General features: G+C 38.3%; 1 protein-coding gene across 2 annotated transcripts in view; it reads right to left on the reverse strand.

Moving 5' to 3' along the window:
- Wdpcp (WD repeat containing planar cell polarity effector) overlaps positions 1–20,897 on the reverse strand; it is a 292,940-nt gene that overhangs the window by 171,875 nt on the left and 100,168 nt on the right. For both annotated transcript variants that reach the window (XM_028778483.1, XM_028778475.1), the window contains exons 7-8: positions 4,798–4,912; positions 2,557–2,690 (exon numbers count right to left, since the gene is read on the reverse strand). In XM_028778483.1, the coding sequence (XP_028634316.1) occupies positions 2,557–2,690; positions 4,798–4,912 (249 nt within the window). The remainder of the gene's footprint in view (positions 1–2,556; positions 2,691–4,797; positions 4,913–20,897) is intronic.

Raw genomic sequence — 20,897 nt, forward strand, 5'->3', positions numbered from 1 at the left:
GCACCGTATTTCTGCTTAAGGAATTAATGGAAGGTTGATAGCTTGGAAGGAAAAAAAAACTATCTTGCCATTGCTGGTCAGCAATAATCGAACCACTTTCTGGGGATTAAGCGCATGGCTAAGCCTACTGGACCAGACACTAGCAAAGGGCAGGGGGTCTTCTTATCAGAGAAATGCTTCTGGAGCCAGTCTCACTACATGACAGATTGCTTTCATATTCCTGTCTGCAAGGCAACAAAGGATGGCAGTAATGCGATAATGCCAGAGTGCAATGGGTGTTAAGAACCCGTTGCATTTATGTATTGTATTTAGTAAATAATCAGGCTCATCCAAATTGTGATCTCACCACTCAACCAAGGCCATTAAAATCAAGGTTAATGCTTTAATAATCCTCTGCTATTTTTTTTCCAACATGGTCAAAAGAAACTCTTTTCTATTTGCATGGCCATAATATTATTGACCTCTTCATCCTCTGAATACACATCAAAAAGAACTAAAATCAAAGTAATTACCAGTGTTGTTCTCTCATGGTAAACATTTAACTCCGTGTGCTGTCTCTCATCTGTGAAACTGAATTAGATTTTTAAAATATGGACAGAAAAGCTTGTTAAAGGTCAACACTTTCAGGATATTTACCCTGAAATTCTCCTTGTCAAAATTATTTCAATGTGAAATAATTAAATTATGGTTAGCTGGAAAGAAAAATCAGAATTATAAATACTCGATATATGCCCTTGCTTTAAAATCCAAATGGGCAATGATAAAACACAGATGTATGTATGTATGTATGTATGTATGTATGTATGTTTTTAAGTTTAAATTCTTATAGTTCTAATCTTATCATTGTAAATGTTTTTCTTTTTTGAGAAAAAAACTATAATTGTTACATACTTAAAGATGAGTGCATATTATATTTGGTGTCCATCTTGCCATGAAGGCATGTTACAAATTTCTAGGTGATAAAGTCAAGTTAAAAACAAGTGATTGGCATATTTAGTTTTTGTACAATGCACATCAATTGTTGTTTGGTATTCACTAACTATCATGTTTCAAACATTGAAGCAAGAAATGAAATTCATGGAGTTGCCTCAAAGAAACATGGTCATACTCTACTGTGTAGTAATGATACACAGTGCCAATAATTTCTCAAGTCCAAAAGCAGAAATAACGTATTAATTCCCCTGTTTAAGCAACATAGGCCCAAAGACTAGCCCGTTCTTTATATTTCCCAAGACGAGCTGATGCCCTTGCAGTTTTCCTTGGCTCACATCACCACCATCCTTCAGTCAAGAAGACGCCGCCCACTACTCATCACACCTCTACCAAAGGAACTGTCCTATGGAATTTTAAATGAAAAGGTAAATAACACTTTAAACGGCTTCAGCTAATGAACAGTGATACATTTTAAAGATCAATATTAGGGAAAAAAACAACATTTTAAAATCAATCTAGGTTAACTAATTGGGGAAAACAGTGCTATAAGAATGAATGTTAAAGGGAATCCTTCATTTTTTGATTAAATGTACACATGAATATCATAAATTGCCAACTAGAAAAAATTATTATCATGCAAATTCTATAGAAGCTCCACAAATCTGGCATATAAGCCAGATTGTATCTTATTGCCACAGTGAAAAACTTATTTCCATGTTAAAACTTTCTTATAAGAATAGATATTTCTATTAAACAAATTAAATCTTTCCTATGCCACCATCAGCCCAATCATAATAAATAACAAATCTAAAGTACAGAAAGTTAGGTACAAAAATCAGCATCCAAGCAATTACAAGACCAATTACAAGGCACAGGGCTCGCTTTGCCTTTCTGTAGACACCTGAGGATGGCGTCCATGTGCATTGCTTCTAAGAAAGCTGTATATCAGCTCTATTCCCACTGAACAGTGAACTGTCTCAAATCCACGTCACAGAGGCTGGATCAATCTTGCAAACACAGGTCAGTGCTGAAAAGACGCCTTGAACTGAAACAGCCTGGAAAAATGCATTAGATGCTCACCCTTGCAGAGAGGGTACCTTGCCAGCAGTCAAAATGTTATGTGGAAAATTTAAGCACATTTAAAATAAAAATCCTGCCTTAGCAGATGTGAAGTCCATGATACAGGGAACAAATTGCCTGGAGTTAGCAGAGGAGAAAGACTGGCACACCTCATAGAAATTTCTTTTTACATTTCCTCCAGTCATAGTTGGGGGTGGAATGCGAGGGTCTTACCATTACTTATCATATTTTCTATTAATCTTTGAAAGACCCTTCTTTCCTTTCTCATCATGAAATCAAGAGCAGCTATATGGATACTTGGGGGAATGAGAAGTGCAATCTATAGGAACACTGGGAAACAAGCCAACTTTGACCTCCATGAGCTGACATATACCATTGTTAGGCCTTCCCACAGGCAAGGTTCGCCACAGGTAAGGGATAAAGGCACACTCGGGCTTCCTGAGCCCACAAATGCTCAAGAATAAAAACAGTGACATGAACTTATGCAGTCTTCCAGAATACCTTAATGAGTAGTAATATGACTATATACATTGAAATTTCTACCTTATAATCCAAGGCTGAGAGTTTTTCCAACCTCTTGTTTCCATCAAGAGACTCCATCTTCTTTGTAAACTGAATAAAACATAGTTTGTTTTGTGCCAGAAATGATAAGATGATGAAACTGTCTGTAAGGAGAGCTAAAGCAATGATTTAATGAGTCCAATTAGAACAAAGTTAGAACACGTTAATACACTTGTGCTGAATTATTATTAAAAGATGCTGTCAGAAAATAAACATTAATTGAAGTTACTAACATCTCCCAAGTATATTTGAATGATAAAGATATTAAGAAGTAAAAATATTAGAAATAAACAATAACTATCAACATGACAATGCAGTATTTCCCCCTCTTTCAGTGATTATTTCCATATAAACTAATGCTTGAAGATACCACCAAAGGAAATATTTGGGAACCAGAGTTCAAAATGCATAAGAGAGGCTGGGTATTGTGGCACATACTTAATCTCACTAAGTGGAAGGTAGAGGTAGGCAAAGTTTGAGACTAGCTAGGGATACATAATATGAGCCTTTCTCAATAGAAAAAAAAGAGCATAAAAATATAGAAAGAGACTTTTATTTGTGTTTATATACTGTTTCTACATTCATAGAAGCCATTTGAGAATAAACTGGATTTGATCCTAATCAGTGTTCTCTATCTAATTTTTTTATTTAAAATTTTTCATTTGTAATCCCTCCTTTGAAGACTTACAAACTGGATGAAATAAAATACACTATACCCAAATGTGCAATATATATATATATATATATAAAATGAATATCAACAAAAGTACTTTTGCACTAAAAATACTTTTGTTACTAAAGACTTTAAGTAGGTAAATAATATCACAGGTTATATAAGAGCCAGAGCCATTGTTATGTGACTTGTTCCTTGAGGAACAAAGGACAAAGGAAAAAGAAATTATTTAACATCTTTACACTTTTTTCACTCCACCACTGGATACACACTCAGTGCCCAACAGTGGAGTAGCTGGAGAGCTGCCAAGAACTTCATCACTACCATGTCCCATGAGAGTGCATTGTTTGGGTACATATAAAAGAAGCACATGAAGAAAGACAACTCAGATAGAAGAGTGTTGAACGTTCCCTGTTCAAACTAACAGAACAACATAAATATGAGAAACCATCATAGCCACTGCTATGTGCAAAGTCATTGAAGGGTTCCATGATGAGCTATGAAACCAGAACTCTTTCACAGAGTTCCCTTGACATCACACTCCTACATAATGGAGGGAATGTTATGCCCACAGTCTTTGCCCTACCTGTTACTGTCAGCACTGTTGCTAATGTTAGCTGTCCTGCAGACTTCTTTCTTAAAGCTGTGTGATTATGCCTGACTGTACTCAGGAGTGCTTAATGGTGCATACAGCAGAAAGAGGGGTTTCCATTCTCACCTCTGTCCTTTCTGCAACACACATCTTCCTTTCTCATTAACCTAAGACACTGTTTTTAATCTTTCATGATAATATAGCCTGTTTTGAGATTGTTTTTACCCCAAATAAACAATCTTAAAATCTATAGTCATCATAGTATATACCAAAAAAGAAGTAGGTCAGAACTTGTGTTCAGAACAGTCACTTACTAACTACATAAACCTGATCATTATCCTGAGTGGCTCAGTTTCACTTTCTTTACCCACTAGAATGAAAATGATCATGTCTTATATAGTCATTTTCTTGAGTTAAATAGAATGGCATCCATCATGGAATCTTTATGGCTCAAAAAATATCATTAAACTTCCTACTCAATAAATGGCTTAAAATTCTTTTTAATATGCTTTATACCAACCATGCATGGTGCAGTCACTTAATAGATCTGGACTTCCCTAGTGTATCTGGTACTGGCTTTTCAGAGTATTCCATGGCTGCCTGTCTCAGCATATTTGTACTACTTAAACATAATTCATTTGGAAAATTTTTAATTGTCAATAACAGAGAAATCATTTTAATGAATGAAAAAGATTTTAAAATTATATTCCAAAATGTAAAGGAAAGATCAGAAAACGCTTAGATTCTGAGCCTAACACTTAATGAGAAGTAAAGTGCACAGACATTAAATATTAGTTGAAGCCTGTATCAGTCCCAGGGGATGTAAGTCTGCTATTACAAGCAATTACTTGTTGTGTTTGCAAGTCCCCAGTGATAATAATTAGTCTACCTGTTGACAAAGTATTTCTCCTGCCCCACTGTTAATGTGGGCAATTGATTTGCACACGGGTATAATTACCATCACTGATGGTGTCTGAGATGAGCTTCCCCACCAGGCTTCTGTCAATCACCACTTTCTCCAGCTGAGGCCCAGAAAGGCTTAGGGACACCAGCACACCTGAACCAAAGAGGAGCTAAAACCAGGTAAGGGGAGAGAAAAAGATATGCTGAAAATTAGGATCATTTAAAAATTTCTTTCCAATAATACAACTCACATGGATCTTTTCACATGCTTTCAGACCATGAAATTACAAGCTTTCTTCCCTAAAACACAGTCACCAGCATTCTGAGTAAGGGACAGGCAGCTAAAACATTTCAATGCACTCAGAGCACTGACGGAAACTGTCCACATAAAGTTAATGTGGTCCACACCGATCAGGTGCTTAATCTTCTAAATGCTTAAAAGGTGTCCATGCAGAAAGAACTGCTTCCTTTTGTATTTAAACACTGAACAGGTCATTGTTTATATCAGGAACTTACAGGCTATTTCTTGAAGTTTGGATAGTCACTGCTACTCACTGAATACATGAAGAAGCCATGATTACAATATAAACAGCTAATTTGAATGTCAAACCTTATTTACTTCCCCAGCTAAAGATTTTATAACCAAAACCATTAAAATAACATAAAGCAAGTCACTTAGATAAAATGTTAAAAATTTTTAAATCATATGTAATGCACGCCATCGATAATTTCATAAGGAAAAATAAAAATAGAAACCAAAATAGTGGCCTTTCAGTGTCCAGCAGCTTGTTTATAAAAGACGGCTGGATAGAGCTGTTATAATTTTACAACACTCCTTCCCATTTGTAGCAGCTTAATTCATTCATCTCCAAATGTTTAGAACTTCTGAAAGGACTCTGCATATGTGTGTGCTTGTTATCTATGAGATTTTGAAATATCAACATTGGAAGAAATTGTTTCACCTTCAAGGCAACAGACTCAAAGCTGATGAATCATGGAATAGCATATGGCATAAGAAGAAAAAAAACCAATTGTTAGTAAACTAATCAGGAACATGCCAGCCAAACTCAGAGACAACTATGACTTAAACACCACCGGGAATCCCCCGCCCACCTAGGCATCATGTCCCAGCTAGTGACTATGACTCTCTGTTGAAACGAATTGGGACATGTGTGAGAGATGAGCAGCATAAGGCACCCAGGGGGAATAAAGACCACAGTTGCCCTGCTGTTAGAACCGCTGTCCAGGCAATAGAAGCCTTGCTTGTATCTACTTACAGACTGCTCTATCTCATGCCCTCACCTCTGCAGAGGTGCAGTGGGGGATGGGAAGGTTAACCACCTTTATGAGTTTTTGGAAATAAAAGAAGGCATAGTTGTTCCAAGAGTTGCAAAATACTTCAGAAAATAATTACTCCCTATTGAATTAATTTAGCCTTACTACATACCTTGATGGCAAATGATTCACTATTCTTATGAGACTATTATAACATATGGTCTTCAATCCCCCAAATTCTCCCTTCTCAGACATTCATAAAGACATTAGGCTCAACCTTTCTATCTGGTTCTTCCCTTTCAAGTATCATATCACTAAAACCTGTCCTTTTCTACTTATTTTTCTTAACAAAAATGAATACTATTCTCTTAAGTATGTCTTCCCTTAATTCATCAGTGATGGCTGGTTTCTTATGATATTGGCTTGACCACACTTATCTTTGCACCCTCAGTGCTAGGCACATAGAAGGCACTCAGGAAATATGTGGAGAAAGAATCATAACTAACTCAGTAACATATTAGATAATCATAGTTAGAGGAAAATTTAACCTAAGCTTCCATATCCACATGATCTGGATGTTCCTTTGCAGCAATCTGTCAATCATGAGCTTTGGCCAGGGAGGGAGCTCAGTTGGTAATGTACTTTCCTAGCATGCACGAAGATCTAAGTACTTTTAAGTTATTTTTAATTAGTTTTGGTATGGATATGTGTATTCACATGATAGCTATGTGCATTTGGCATAGCATGCATGTGGAGAGCAGAGAGTACTTATAGGGCTGAGTTCTGTGCTCCCTCACCATGTGTGTCACAAGACCAAAGCCAGGTTGCCGGCTTTAGGAGATACTTCACTAGCTAAGCCATCTCACCAGCCCCAAGTTCTGAGTTCTGTATCCAACACTGAATAAGCCTGGCTATGGTAGTGCATTCTCAATTTGCAGCATGTGGGAGGTAGAAAAAAGAGAATCAGAAGTTCAAGGACATCCTTGGTTATGCAGCTGGTTGAAAGCCAGCTTGGACTACCTGTTACCTAACTATATCTCTAAAAAACAAAAAACTTAAACCATATTGCTGAACACCACCAGTGACCAGAGGCTCACTACACTTGACAGCTTACCTGGGACAACTCCAACTGGTTAAAAAAACATTGGGATGGGCATTCTTTTATTTAACAAAAGGTGAATGTTGGTTATATGGTATGCATGCAAATAAATTTAATAACTCAAAAATGAATCAAATATAATCCTTAAAGGTTTTTATACAGGCTAATAGAGAGAAGAGACATGAATAAGTGTAATAAAGTAGTGTTAGCAATTCCATTATCCTGTCTGAATATATGTGGGCAACTGGTTAAGAGGTGAATTGAAAACTAAAGCTACTTCAACCTCAGTTTTTCTTCAGTTGCCTCTCTGCACATATCCAAAGATAAAGCACAGTGGTTAAGGACATGGGCTCTTAAATCAGGAGTGGCTCTGTGTGTGACACTGAGTCACATGACATCTCTCTGCACCTTCACTCATCTCCTCATCTGAAAGAAGACATGATACATCTTCTTCACAGGGTGAGTGTTAAATAACTCTACCAACAGAATTTGCGATAAGCCTGGCACAGGATTTACAATGATCACTGCTATTCTGTCATTCCCATGATTGAATTCTCACTGCACTGCTTGCCATCTCTGAAGTCATTTTTTTTGTCTTAAATAAAAATCCAGTCTCAGAATTGGATGTGAAACATTGGACTCTGGGTGATTAAGCTATAATTTTAATTTACTAACGTATGTATACGATGTGTATGTGTGTTCATAGCCATGGTGCACATCCCATAGCATAGGCATGGACATGAGGACAACTCTTAGGAGGTACTCCTCTTATTCTTCCCTGGGGTCCAAGAATCAAACAGAAGCCAAAAGTTTTGTGGCAGGTGCTTTTATCCACTGAGGCACCTCATCAGCACCCAGGTGTGCTCTCACCAGAAAGGAGACCGGCTTTTGTCATTCTTCCAATTTGCAATGATTTCAGAAAGGCATTTACCTTCATGCTAACTACAGGTTCCTTCAGAACTGGAACTAAATTTGCCCAACTTTTTCATTTCTTTCTCTGTATCTTCTGTTCTCGTCATCATCATCATGAAAGAGCTTTCCTCTCCTGAGAGAAGCTGCGATACAGTATATGAACCTGTGCTGTGCTATAAAATTCATTCCAAATGCCCATTTTTATGGAGATGGAAAAGAAACATAAAACCCAGAGAAGCCTGTGCAAGAAGCAGTTGACATTGGAAAAGATTCAAAAGCCAGAGTGTCACAGAGCAGAAGTGTTTATATATCATGTGATCTGTGCTTTGGGATAGGAGCAGTGATTTACCCAATTGAGTATTCCAATAGGCCCTGACACCCTTATTCATACAGTCACTCTGCCCACACATATACGTTCAGTATATTAAATGAGCCAGGCACTGTTCTGAGTACTGAAACTGCATCAGTGTACAAAACAGGCAATGCCTCGGCTCAACATATCCTCATGGGGTTTACATTTGAATATGGATATAGATAAGAACAAACACTTCTAATATAATAGCAGTTAGTGATCAGATCTATGAGAGAAAAAGCACAGCAAGATGGGGATTCCAGGAGGATGCTACTGTAAGCACATGATGACTAATAAATGAAAAAGCCTTCAAGAAGAAATGTCATGTGATCCAGATTCAGTGAAACTGAAGGGAGAATCCACTGGAGAAGTGGCATTTAAGACAGAGGAGCAACAGGACAAAAACTCTGAGGCTGACTATGCCTTGGAGGACTGGGGAAAGTGGCCCTGTATACACGGAGGGGAAGAAGAGACAGGGTCCTCACACACAGCAGAGGTAAAATGGGATCAAGAGCCAGCTTATACTGGAGTTTGTTAGTGAGAACACATTACATTTTAGCAGGAATCTACAGTGAGAGGAGGGGCAAAAGTATTTAATCCACTGAAAAATCCTTCTACCCACCCCAAGAGAAGATAAGAACTGGAACGAGAACAGCCATGCTAGGGAAAATGATGGGACAGGCTTAAGATAGCCCATTGTCCAACTTTAGTGAAAGCCTGTGGGCCACATGCAGCCAGCGACAGCTAGGAATATGGCTCAACCCCATGTGCTAAACTTATTTAAACATTAAGGGATTTCTTTATTATTTTTGTAAACTCAACTGTATGGTACTTGAACATGACTTTGTAGGCAACAACATAGTGTCTCAATGTCAAAGGTTGGATATGCTTGTAAGAGTATCCACTTGGCCTAAGCACCACAGTTTATTTACTAAGGTAAGGAATATCAGAGGCAAAAATCTAGACTAAATAATGTCTATGAAATATAGACAAGAGCCTAGTTTTAGACAAGTTGAGTTACCTATGGAATTACAACTGAAGATAACCTTGCAAAAAGTAGAGATGGAGCCATCAACAATGTCACAATCACATTTAAACACAGAAACAGATAAACACTCCTTAAAATGTAATGGAAAGAGGGAGAGGTTCCAAGTCTGAGCTCAGGATTCCCAGTGTTCAGTGGGCAAGATGTGTGGCACCAAAGGAGTACCTTCCCTGCTGTTTCATAGCCTCTGCTGGAAAGAGACAATACTGTCTGTTCCATAGGAGGAGAATTAAACAATATCTTTTCTTAAAGATTAAGTTAAGCCTCTTAGTGAAAAGAAGCATGGTACCTGTAGAATCAAGGTGTAACCACCATTTTTGATGTCTTAAGTGTCCTGTGACTAGAGCCACGCCTGATATCAGCTTTTAGAATATGTAGACACATATGAAATAATAAGCTAATTAGTGCATTTTATAAGAGCTTGTTGGGAGGCATAGATTTTACAAGTACTAGTGCCAAATAAAATCCAAGATGTGGCAGAGGAGAGAGTCAAGTAAAATACAGTCTGAAACTAAGGCAAAGAATATTGTAGCCCAGACAAAAGTGCCACAACTCTGCCTGTTTCATCAAAATGGTGATATTTACGTCCTCTGAAATGGGAAAGGCCTTCAGATGATTTGGTAGGACAAGAAGGAAAAAGTATGCTAAGTCCTGTCAGTGGCAAGGGGTGAGAGTATTCTGGAAACTCAAAAGAATGAGAAACAGCAGTCCCAAGCAGCAAAGGAGGTTTCTCAGTAGCTGAGAGGGAGACTGGCCTCCAGCTCTGGCCAGTCTGAATGTCCCCTTCCAGCAGATGTTTCTTCCTCCTCTATGATGGCACCTAATGAAGCCCACTCAGAGTATGACAATTTTTACATCAAGGAAATCTACAATGAAGACTGGGGTCACTGATAATTTATCAGATATCCTGTAGAAAGTATTTTCTGTAATCCATTCCTTCATTCAGCAAACATTAAATACTAAGAGAAACCATGTCTGTTTAATCCACTTTAAGACAACGGTAAATTGGCTAAGACAGTGGTTCTCAGGCTTCCTAATGCCACGACCCTTTATGTCACATTGTGGTGACCCCAATCATAAAATTATTTCATTGCTACTTCATAACCATAATTTTGTTACTGTCAGGAATTTTAATGAAAATATTAGATATGCAGGATTATCTGATATTTGACCCCCAAAGAGGTCACGATGCTCAGGTTGAGAACTGCTGGGCTAAGGTAACAGTAAAGTTGAGTCATACAGAATTACTTCAGCACAACAAACAATAGAAAATAAGTCTTCTTTTGGATAGAGAAGTGTTACCATTAAGTTTCCTGTGAATATTGTCTAACATATGGGACAAATTCATGTCTAGAGATATATCTTTTATCTATTTAAATTTAAGGAATCTCCTTTTAGCTGTTGGTACTATAAAACAAAAGATATTACACTTTTACCCTATGTTAAAGAGTATTTACAAGAAAAGAAAACTGATCATTCCTAGGACATATTTCAAAGCTGGTCAAGTTCACAAAAAGAATAAAATAAGGTAGTTTTTATAATTTCTGGTTGTTTTAAAAACAAAAGGGTTAAAAAAAATCCATGATTGAAAAGGAAAAGTAAGGCATACAGATAATCTAGCACTTTGGCATAGTATTTTATCATTCACAGAAACCTTATGAACATTATGAACACACATTATGAATACTGATAAATGCTAGTGTATCTCCTACTCAGAACAAGCGCTCAACTTAAGAAAAATACAATATGGTCAATCCACTAATTCCCAACCACATAAGTAAAGCCACTTTACTATAAGTAAAGATCTTATAACTAGTGGGAAAGTAAGACAAGACAGCTCCAATTAACAGTTCTACAGCACCTCTACTACCAGAGAAGCACAGTCAACACTACCTTTAATCCCCACTTTTCAGTTAATTTCTATGCCATACTTCATGTGGTCTGGTTTTCTTCACTCTATACCAATGGTTTTCAACTAGGGGTGATTTGGGCCACGGGCTAGCAATGTCTGGTGACACTGTGGTGATCACCCGTCTTAGAGTTACTGTTTATGTGATAAAACATCACAACCAAAAAAACTTGGAGAGGAAAGGGTCTATATAGCTTATGGTTTTATGTCATAATTTATCATCAAATGAAGTCAGGACAAGTACTCAAGTAGGGAAGGAGCCTGGAGACACAGACTGATGTAGAGGTCATGCAAGGATGGTGCTTACTGGCTTGCTCCTCATTGCTTGTTCGGTCTGCTTTCTTGTAGAACCCAGGACCACCAGCTCAGGGATGGTACCACCCACAATGTGCTGGACCCTCCTCCATCAATCAATAATGTTTAAAAAAAAAAGTCCTACAGGCTTGTCTACAGTCTGATCCTATATAGACAATTTCTCAATAAGGCTCCCTCCTGATGACTACTAGCATGTGTCAAGTTGACATAAAACCAGCCAGTACATTACCTCTCTATAAACTAGTCACAGAGCCTTACCTGCAAAGAATACTTGTAAGATGAGGTGCCGTAGAATCCAAGGTCTTTCTGTATCACCATCAAGCAGATTTGCCAGATAATCAACATTTTTCTCACATGAAGATGACAAGTTTCCCTCTGTCATACACAAGGACCTGACCAGTATAGTTGTGGGCAGTGTACATTGCAGACCTAGAGCCTGTAGGAAACCTGCTTCACATGTTCCTCACCAGGCTCAGGGCTATGATGACTAATGCCAGCTCTTAAGACAGAGAGAGCCCCAGGGCAAATCATAGAGTAGCATGTGATAGAAATATCCTGTCAGGACACCTCTTTGCTTCTCTCTAACTCTTTGCACAACAATCAGCCTTCTTATCTATAATTTAGCCTCTTGAGTAATTCATCAGGTGGGAATGCCTCAAGCAAAAAAGCAACGTCTATGATGCCAGATACTTCTCCATCTGTAAACTGATAAACTGCCATTGCAAATTAACAATAAATCACTTGCTTCTGAGTTTGGCTATTGTGAATGATGTTAGTACAAGAAAATAAAGAGATAACATAAGAGATAGATAAGTTTAATTAATCAGAAATTTTCTGCCCACGTCCAGGATACACTGTAGAAGTGAGGATAAAATTCCTAAAGTTATAGGTCTACACAAGAAGCACCATTCCACTTTAATATGAAGAAAAACAAGTGGGATAGGTATACATGTAGCAACCCAAGTAGGATAAACATGAGAGCATGTTAGAAATAATATCCAAAACTGTTGGTAGGAGATGTCAGAGATGAAACTAGGTGCTGGATGGCAGGAAATAAATTTAAGTCTTGCTTTAGGGATTTTTTAAGTGATTATTTCTTCTGCATTTATCATTCCATTCATTTACATCTCAAATAATATTCCACTTCAAGGCTACCCCTCCACAAACCCCCATCCCACATCCACCCTCTCCTCCTTCCCCTTTGCCTCTATGAGAATGCTCCTCCACCTACCCACCCTCTCCTGCCCCATCACTCCAGCATCTCCCTACACTAGGGCATCAAACCTCCACAAGATCAAGGGCCTCCCCTCCCATTGATGTCAGGTAAGGCCATCCTCTGCTATATATGTATCTGGAGCTATGGATCCCTCCCTGTACACTCCTTGGTTGGTGGTCTAGTCCCTGGGAGCACTGGATGGTCTTGCCAGTCAACTTTGTTGTTCCTATGGGGTTGCAATCCCCCTCTGCTCCTCCAGTCCATCTGCCAGCTCCCCCACCAGAGTCGCCAAGCTTAGTCTGGTTATTGGCTCCAAGCATCCACATCTGCATTGGTCAGTTGCTGGAAGAGCCTCCCAAGGAACAGCCATACCAGGTTCCTGTCAGCAAGCGCCTCTTGGCAACAGCAACAGTGTAGGATTTGGTATCTGCAGACAGGATGAATCCCCAAGTAGGGTGGTCCCCTGATAGCCCTTCCTTCAGTCTCTGGTCCATTTTTTGTCCCTGTCTTTCCTTTGGACAGGAACATTTCCAGGTTAAAAACTTTGAGATGGGTGGGTGGCCCCATCCCTTGACCAGATCCATGTCTATCTACTGGAGGTGGTCTCTACAGGATCTATCTCCCCTTTTCTGTGCATTTCTGCTAAAGTCATCCCTGTTGGGTCTTGGAAGCCTCTAGTTTCCCTGGAGTCTGGTACCCTCCAGTGGCTATTACCAGTTCTTCATCTCCTACTGCTACATATTTCTATACAATTTCCTGACCCTCTGTACCTCTCTTCTGTCCTGTCCCCTTCTGTACCTGATATTGCCCCTCCATATCCTCCCCTCCTCTCACTCACTCCCATATCCCTTCTCCATCCACCTCCCATGACCATCCTGTTCCCCCTCAATGCAGGACTAAAGCATATACACCCTGCTCTTCCTTCCTCTTAAGTTCCATCTGGTCTGTGGGTTATGTCATGGGGATTGTGAACTTTGGGGCTAATATCCACTTATCAGTGAGTACATACCATGTGTATTCTTTTGTGTCTGGGATTCCTCACTCAGGATGATATTTCAGGATGGAAATGATAGTTCCATCCATTTGCCTAAGAATTTCATGAAGTCATTGTTTTTAATAGCTGAGTAGTACTCCACTATGTAAATGTACCACTTTTTCTGTATCCATTCCTCTGTAGAGAGACATCTGAGCTGATTCCAGTTTCTGGCTATTATAAATAAGACTGCTATGAACATAGTGGAACATATGCCCTTGTTATATGTTGGAGCATCTTCTGGGTATATGCCCAGTAATGGTATAGCTGGATCGTCAGGTAGAACTATTTCTAATTTTCTCAGGAACTATCATATTGATTTCCAAAGTGGTTTTATTAGCTTACAATCCCACCAGCAATGGAGGAGTGTTCCTCTTTCTCCACATCCTTGTCAGCATGTGCTGTCACCTCCATTTTTGATCTTATCCATTCTGGTTGGTGTGAGGTAGAATCTTAGAGTCGTTTTGTTTTGTATTTCTCTGATGACTAAGGATATTAAACATTTCTTCAGGTGCTTCTCAGCCATTCGAGATTCCTCAGTTGAGAATTTCTGTTTAGCTCTGTACTCCACTTTTTAATGGGGTTATTTGGTTCTCTGGAGTTTAAGTTTTTCAGTTCTTTGTTTATTTTAGATATCTCCCAATCTGTGGGTTGCCATTTTATCCTATTCACAGTGTCCCTTGCCTTTAAAAAGCTTTTCAATTTTATGAGGTCCCATTTGTCGATTGTTGATCTTAGAGCATAAGCCATTGGTGTTCTGTTCGGAAAAATTTCCCCTGTGCTCATGTATTTGAGTTAGAAAGAGCAATTCTCAAATTCATTTGGAATAACAAAAAACCCAGGATAGCAAAAACTATTCTCAACAATAAAAGAACTTCTGCAGAAATCACCATCCCTGACCTCAAGCTGTACTAGAGCAATAGTGTAAAACAAAAACAAAAACTGCATGGTATTGGTACATAGACAGGCAGGTAGATCAGTGAAACAGAATTGAAGACCCAGAATTGAACCCACACACCTATGGTCATTTGACCTTTGACAAAGAAGCTAAAACTATCCAGTGGGGGAAAAACAGCATTTTCAACAAATGGTGCTGGTTCAACTGATGGTCAGCATGTAAAAGAATGCAAATTTATCCATTCTTAGCTCCTTGTACAAAGCACAAGTCCAAGTAGATTAAGAACCTCCACATAAAACCAGATATGCTGATTTTAAATGATTTTTAAAATGCTTTGGAATGTTATTTTTCCATTAAAAATTCCTGAAATAAACAAGAAGCTCCTAAAATAGATTGTCATAAATATGTTTCTTATGTTGTGGTTGTAAAGAATCAGCAGAAATATGTTTCTGAAGAATCAAAATATTGAAAATCTTCAGACCCATTCTTCACTAAAAGGATCAAACAGAACAGAGAATGAGTTGTTTCCTTCTATTTTAATAGCTCTTTACACACTCTATTTGCCATGTCAGTACCTTGATTATTCATCTATGTCCAGTTGTCTTATTTACTAAAAAGACCGCTACTAACAAAAGTATAACCAAACAATGGATTACTAAGCATATATTTAAAAAAAAAAAGGAGATACTTGACACACATTGTAAACACGAGTTTTACTATTCAAACTAGGATTCTCCTCAGAGTAAGAGATTCCTAGATGTCATCTACTTCTTGACTGTGTAGGGTCACTGTGAGTATCTTACATACAATAATATTTAATGAGAAATTATAGAAGTTTGGAGAGATGACACAATGCAGAAGTGCTTGGGAAGCAAGTATGAAGACCAATACTCAGCTCTCTAGAAACTTCATAAAAGCTGGGTATGCTGAACAGGCCATCTATAATCCCAGTTCCTAGGAGACGGAGAAAATGACTCCCCAGGGCATGGTGGTTGGCAGTCTAGCAGAACCTGCAAGTTCGGTTAGAGACGCTGCCTCTGTGAATAAAGCATGTTCAAGGAAGACACTGACATCAACCTCTGGCCTCTACATGTACATACACACAAGAATACACATACATCCACACATGTACAATCCATTTGTATACATACATGCAAGTCTATTAAAGAAGTGCAATTGCAACATCTTCTCATTCCACAGTCATTCGTTAAGCAGGTAATCTACTAGCTTAATGGTTGTCTTTATTTTTAAAACTATTAAACTTAGAGGCATAAATCAGAATTTAGAAAAGGTTCTTCCCATGTTTTCTGTATCAGATACATTGTCACAAAATTGCTGAGTTCCAAGGCTGGAGTGATGGCTCAGCACTTAATACTTGAAGCTCTTGCAGAGAACCCGGGTTCAATTCCTAGCACCTACATGGTAGTTTACAACGGTCTGAAAGTCCAGTTCCAGAGGTTCCCATGCCTCTTCTGGACTCTGAGGGCACAAGATAAGCATGTGGTACACAAACGTACATGTAGGAAAACATACACATAAAATAAAAATGAATCCTTTTCTTTTTTAATGCTCAGGACTAGAGTGATGGTCCCATGGCTAAGAACATGGACTTCTTTCACAGAGGACATGAATTTGGTCCCCAGCACCTACAAGTGGCTCAGAGCCATCTGCTCCAGTTCCAGGAAATTTGCTGTGCTCTTCTGGTCTTTGCAGGCTCCTGTATGCACTTCATAGACAAAAATCTCACATAAGAACACTCATATTCATAAAATATAGTTTTAAAAATTATATTGCTGAGTTTCTATACTCAACCTTAAATGGTTCACATATATATTTCTGGCTAGTACAATTCAAGCTGGTATTAGTACAAATTTCTAAGTTTAAAAAAAAGTAGTATATGTTTTTCTATCTTTAAAAAAAATGAAAGAAACCAAGCCAAAATAACAATAACAAACCAGTGCAAACACCCAAATACAATGGACTTCTGATGAAGTAGTTGTGAGCCACCTGACTTGGATTCTAGGAACCAAACTCAGGTCCTCTGGAAGAGCAGCAAGTGCTCTTAACCACTGAGCCATCTCCCCAGCCTCTAATTATCCTTTTTTGTTTTTGTTTTTAAAGCAGAATTGTATTATTATTTCAAGAATGGAATCACTTCATTAATTTTAATTTTGTAAATTTAGTTCTATTAATTGCATGCCTCCAGTTCCTTCTGTTACCTGTGTTTTAGTCTCAGACTTATAGTCTTCTTATTTACAGATGGATATTTCAGTTGTATGGTGATCTCTCTTTGGTTATATTCACAAGTGATGGCTACTTAATTGAGCTTCACTGTAAAAATATTTACTACACCTCCTTTTCAGAAAAAACTATCAGATATCAGTATTGATACATTTGGCTTTGGGAAATGCAATCCATTACACACACACACACACACACACACACACACACCCCAAAGGGTCTATAAACAAATAAGATGCAAGCGAACCTCAGCTGCTATACATGGGGAGAGAGGTAAGGCAAGTCTCACCACTCTGGATCCTTTCTCAGTTCTCTTATTTGTAGTCAAGCCCTCTGTGGTGGCTTGAAAGAAACTGCTCCCCATAGACTCACATGTTTGAGTGCTTTGTCCACTTATGGTAGAACTGTCTGAGATGAAGGAGGAGGTGTGGCCTTGTTGGAGGAAGTGTGGCCTTGTTGGAGAAGGTTGTGGTCACTGAAGATAGGCTTTGAGGTTTCAAATGCCCATGTCAATCTCAGTCCACTTCCTGTCTCCCTGCCTTGGGGTTGTTGTCTCAACATGTAAGTTCTCAGCTACTGTCCAGTGTCAGGCTTGCTGCTATGTTCCTCTCCATGATGTTCATGGATTCAACTACTCTCTGGAACCATGATCCACCCCCCACCAAGTTAAACGCTTTCTTTTGTAAGTTGTCTTGGTCAGGGTGTTTTGTCCCAGCAATCAATAAGTAACTAAGATACCCCCTCACTTTTCTTTATTATGCTCAAAGCCTTAACATCCAGAAAGCATTTGTTTTCCTGTCTACAGAAAATGCATCTATCTCATTTGTTCTTTACACAGCATTCAGCATAGTCTCTTATTTTCCATTTTACACTGTTGTATACTCAATGCTTTAGAAATCTATACCTTTTTAGTTTCTGTAACACAAAATGTTTATCTCCTAATGACATATTCTAGCACAGCCACTGATTTCAGCAAAGCCTCCAACTTGCAAAGTCATGTCTCATATAGCCACTTCGTTTTTAAAGCTAATGGGTATCTCTCAATATCATGGCCATGTTCTTTTCTTTGTCATCATACATTACACCTTTAAAAAAAACTTATTTTACTATAATTTAGTGAAAGTATAAGAAAAAATGAAAATAATGACACAATTTTAGTTGACTATGTTCAATTGGGAGACCAATGTGTGTTCCATATCTCACAGTGATTGAGTGTATGTTTTACATGGATATTTCTGCTCTGCTGAAAAGGACTATAGTGCATATAGCAACTAAAGACACAAGCTTAAAGCTACAGTGCCTACTTTAAATGCTGGCAATCCACTAATTGTACAATTACTGTATATCTGTTTCCTCATTAGTAAAATGGAGATAATAAAACAGTGGCACATGCCTGCAGTCCAGCCAATGAGGAGGTGGAAGAAAGACTCCCACCTTACCACACAGGCTGGAGACCAGCCTGGACTATATAGTAAGACTCCATTACAAAATTAAAGATTTATTTTTATCTGAGAAGAAACTAAGAAAGTTGAATGAAAAGAGTCTACATAGGTAGGCACAATCCTGGTAATAACTCTAATTCACTGGTTTATTATGGGGTTCATGTACTTACTTTATATTATAAAAAGAAATGTATCAATATATAGAAGCTATTACTATAATTTTAAATAATATGTACTATATATAATATTAAATGAATTAAATATTTATATACATTTATACCAAGGGAAAAACATCAAATGACAAATCATTGGGAATAACAATTCACTAGATTAGATGGTTTATGTCCACTTGGTTGTCTATGTTTTACAAAGAATCCAATTTAAACATGTCTGGGGCGGGGTTTTTTTTCTAATTATAAGATACTACGTATGACTTTGTAACAGTACCAAGCTGCTGCATACTGGCTAAATATCATTGGCCCCTGAAGGATCCTAGATTGTAATATTCTTTTGTTTATCACAATAGGAAATGAGACCAACCCTGCAACAAACAATCTTAGTGTGGTTTAAAAGAAATCAATAATCATACAAATATATAACCACACGTATAACATATAGAATTCTTTAAGAAGCATTCAAATAGAAGACAAATATCTCTGGAAAAACCTTTTCAGAAAGACTTTCTAAACCATCTCAGTTATCTAAAGACAGCGTATCTCTGCTGCCATGCTTCCCTTGGCAGAGGTCTTACTATTCCTCGCCTAAGTTATGTCCTTCCTTCAAAGCCAGATGAAATCAGAATCCTTTATGAAGTCTTAGCCAACAGTTTCAATCAGCAGCCATCCCTGTGTTTTAGATATTATATAAAAATGTAACACCCAATCTCACATTATTCCTTAATTTTCTAATGCTTTAATCATTAGTTTTATTTTTCAAATACATATGGAATTCTTGTGACCCACAACAAGTCTAGGTTCCGAGACTAAGTAACTGTAAATGCAGCTCTAAATGGACAGCTATTCACACTCCTCTTTGAATGGTTCAGGGGTTGCTGAGGAAGAGCCAGAAGCAAGAGATGACTACCATGAAACAGTGTTTTCTAGACATTGCAGAGGCTCAGCACACATAAATGCACAGTGCCAATGACTTGAAGCAGAAGATCTGTGAAAGATCAAGCCAGACAAAGCCCCAGCCTGGATGAGAAAGAGGCCACAAAGCCTCAACCCAGTTGAAGAGCTCATGCAATGACAGGCTGATGGAGGAGGAGAGTCAGTTTCTTCTGGTGTGTGGTCCCTAAGAGGACACCATGCTGCAGTGGACAGCCCTACACTCATGCCCATACTGGTAGCACTAAGTGAACTCAATGGGATTTAAAAAACACAGGGCACATGAATTAGAAAGGGAAAGTGGTAAGGGAGACAGAAAATAAACTGATAGGTTTGCCTAAAACATTATGTTTGCATGTATGAAATTCTAAAACAATGAAAAAAATCATGTAGTCTTTTCAGTAGCCACTAATAGTGAAAGACGTTCACTGTTGACTACTCAGAAACATCCACTAGACACTTGATCACAACCCTGAGCTTTAGATCAGCAACAACCAAACAAGAAAGGGTCCCTTCATCTGTCTTTCAGATCCTCTGGCTTCTCCCCTTGATATCTACAAAAACACACTTTCCACAGTTCCTCATTATCCTGACTGCTGTTTCTATTTTGCTGCTGGGTTTTGTTTTGGTTTTTTTTTGTTGTTGTTGTTGTTGTTTGTTTGTTTGTTTTTCCTTATCCACTAAATAGATGCTCTTTGGTTCTCAGATTTTCTCCCAAGATATCTATCCCTTATGTAAGTACAATTGAATGGTTTTAACTCAGGCCTTCTGCTGTCTGTTCCAAAAAATTCAAATCCAACCATCTACTCCAGTTCTCCATTTCCAAATGATAGTATAATTAGATGACCTCTGGTCATTTCAAATAAAACAGGAGCAAAGTAAACATTTTACACATCATTTGCAATGTCCCTACTGGCTCTCAGCTCTCTGTCCTTAGGCATTGTTGTATACAACCTTTGAGATCACGTCATTCTTCCCAGTTCCTTTTATCTTACAACCCACTGCCACGCTAACCCTTCTGTAAGACTAAATTTAACATGGTACTTCTCTGATATAAAGCATTTACAGTGTTCCAGGACATCGTGTCAATGTCTCATTGCAATACTCAAATTCTCTAAGGAAGCACCAAGCTGCCTTTCAAAGTGATTATTCTGTTGTTTTTTTTTTTTTTCTTCAGTTTTTCGAGACAGGGTTTCTCTGTATAGCCCTGGCTGTCCTGGAACTCACTCTGTAGACCAGGCTGGCCTCGAACTCAGAAATCAGCCTGCCTCTGCCTCCCAAGTGCTGGGATTAAAGGTGTGCGCCACCACCG

Source organism: Grammomys surdaster, unplaced genomic scaffold (genome assembly GCF_004785775.1).
Source record: "Grammomys surdaster isolate TR1022 unplaced genomic scaffold, NIH_TR_1.0 67, whole genome shotgun sequence".
NCBI classification, from domain to species: domain Eukaryota; kingdom Metazoa; phylum Chordata; class Mammalia; order Rodentia; family Muridae; genus Grammomys; species Grammomys surdaster.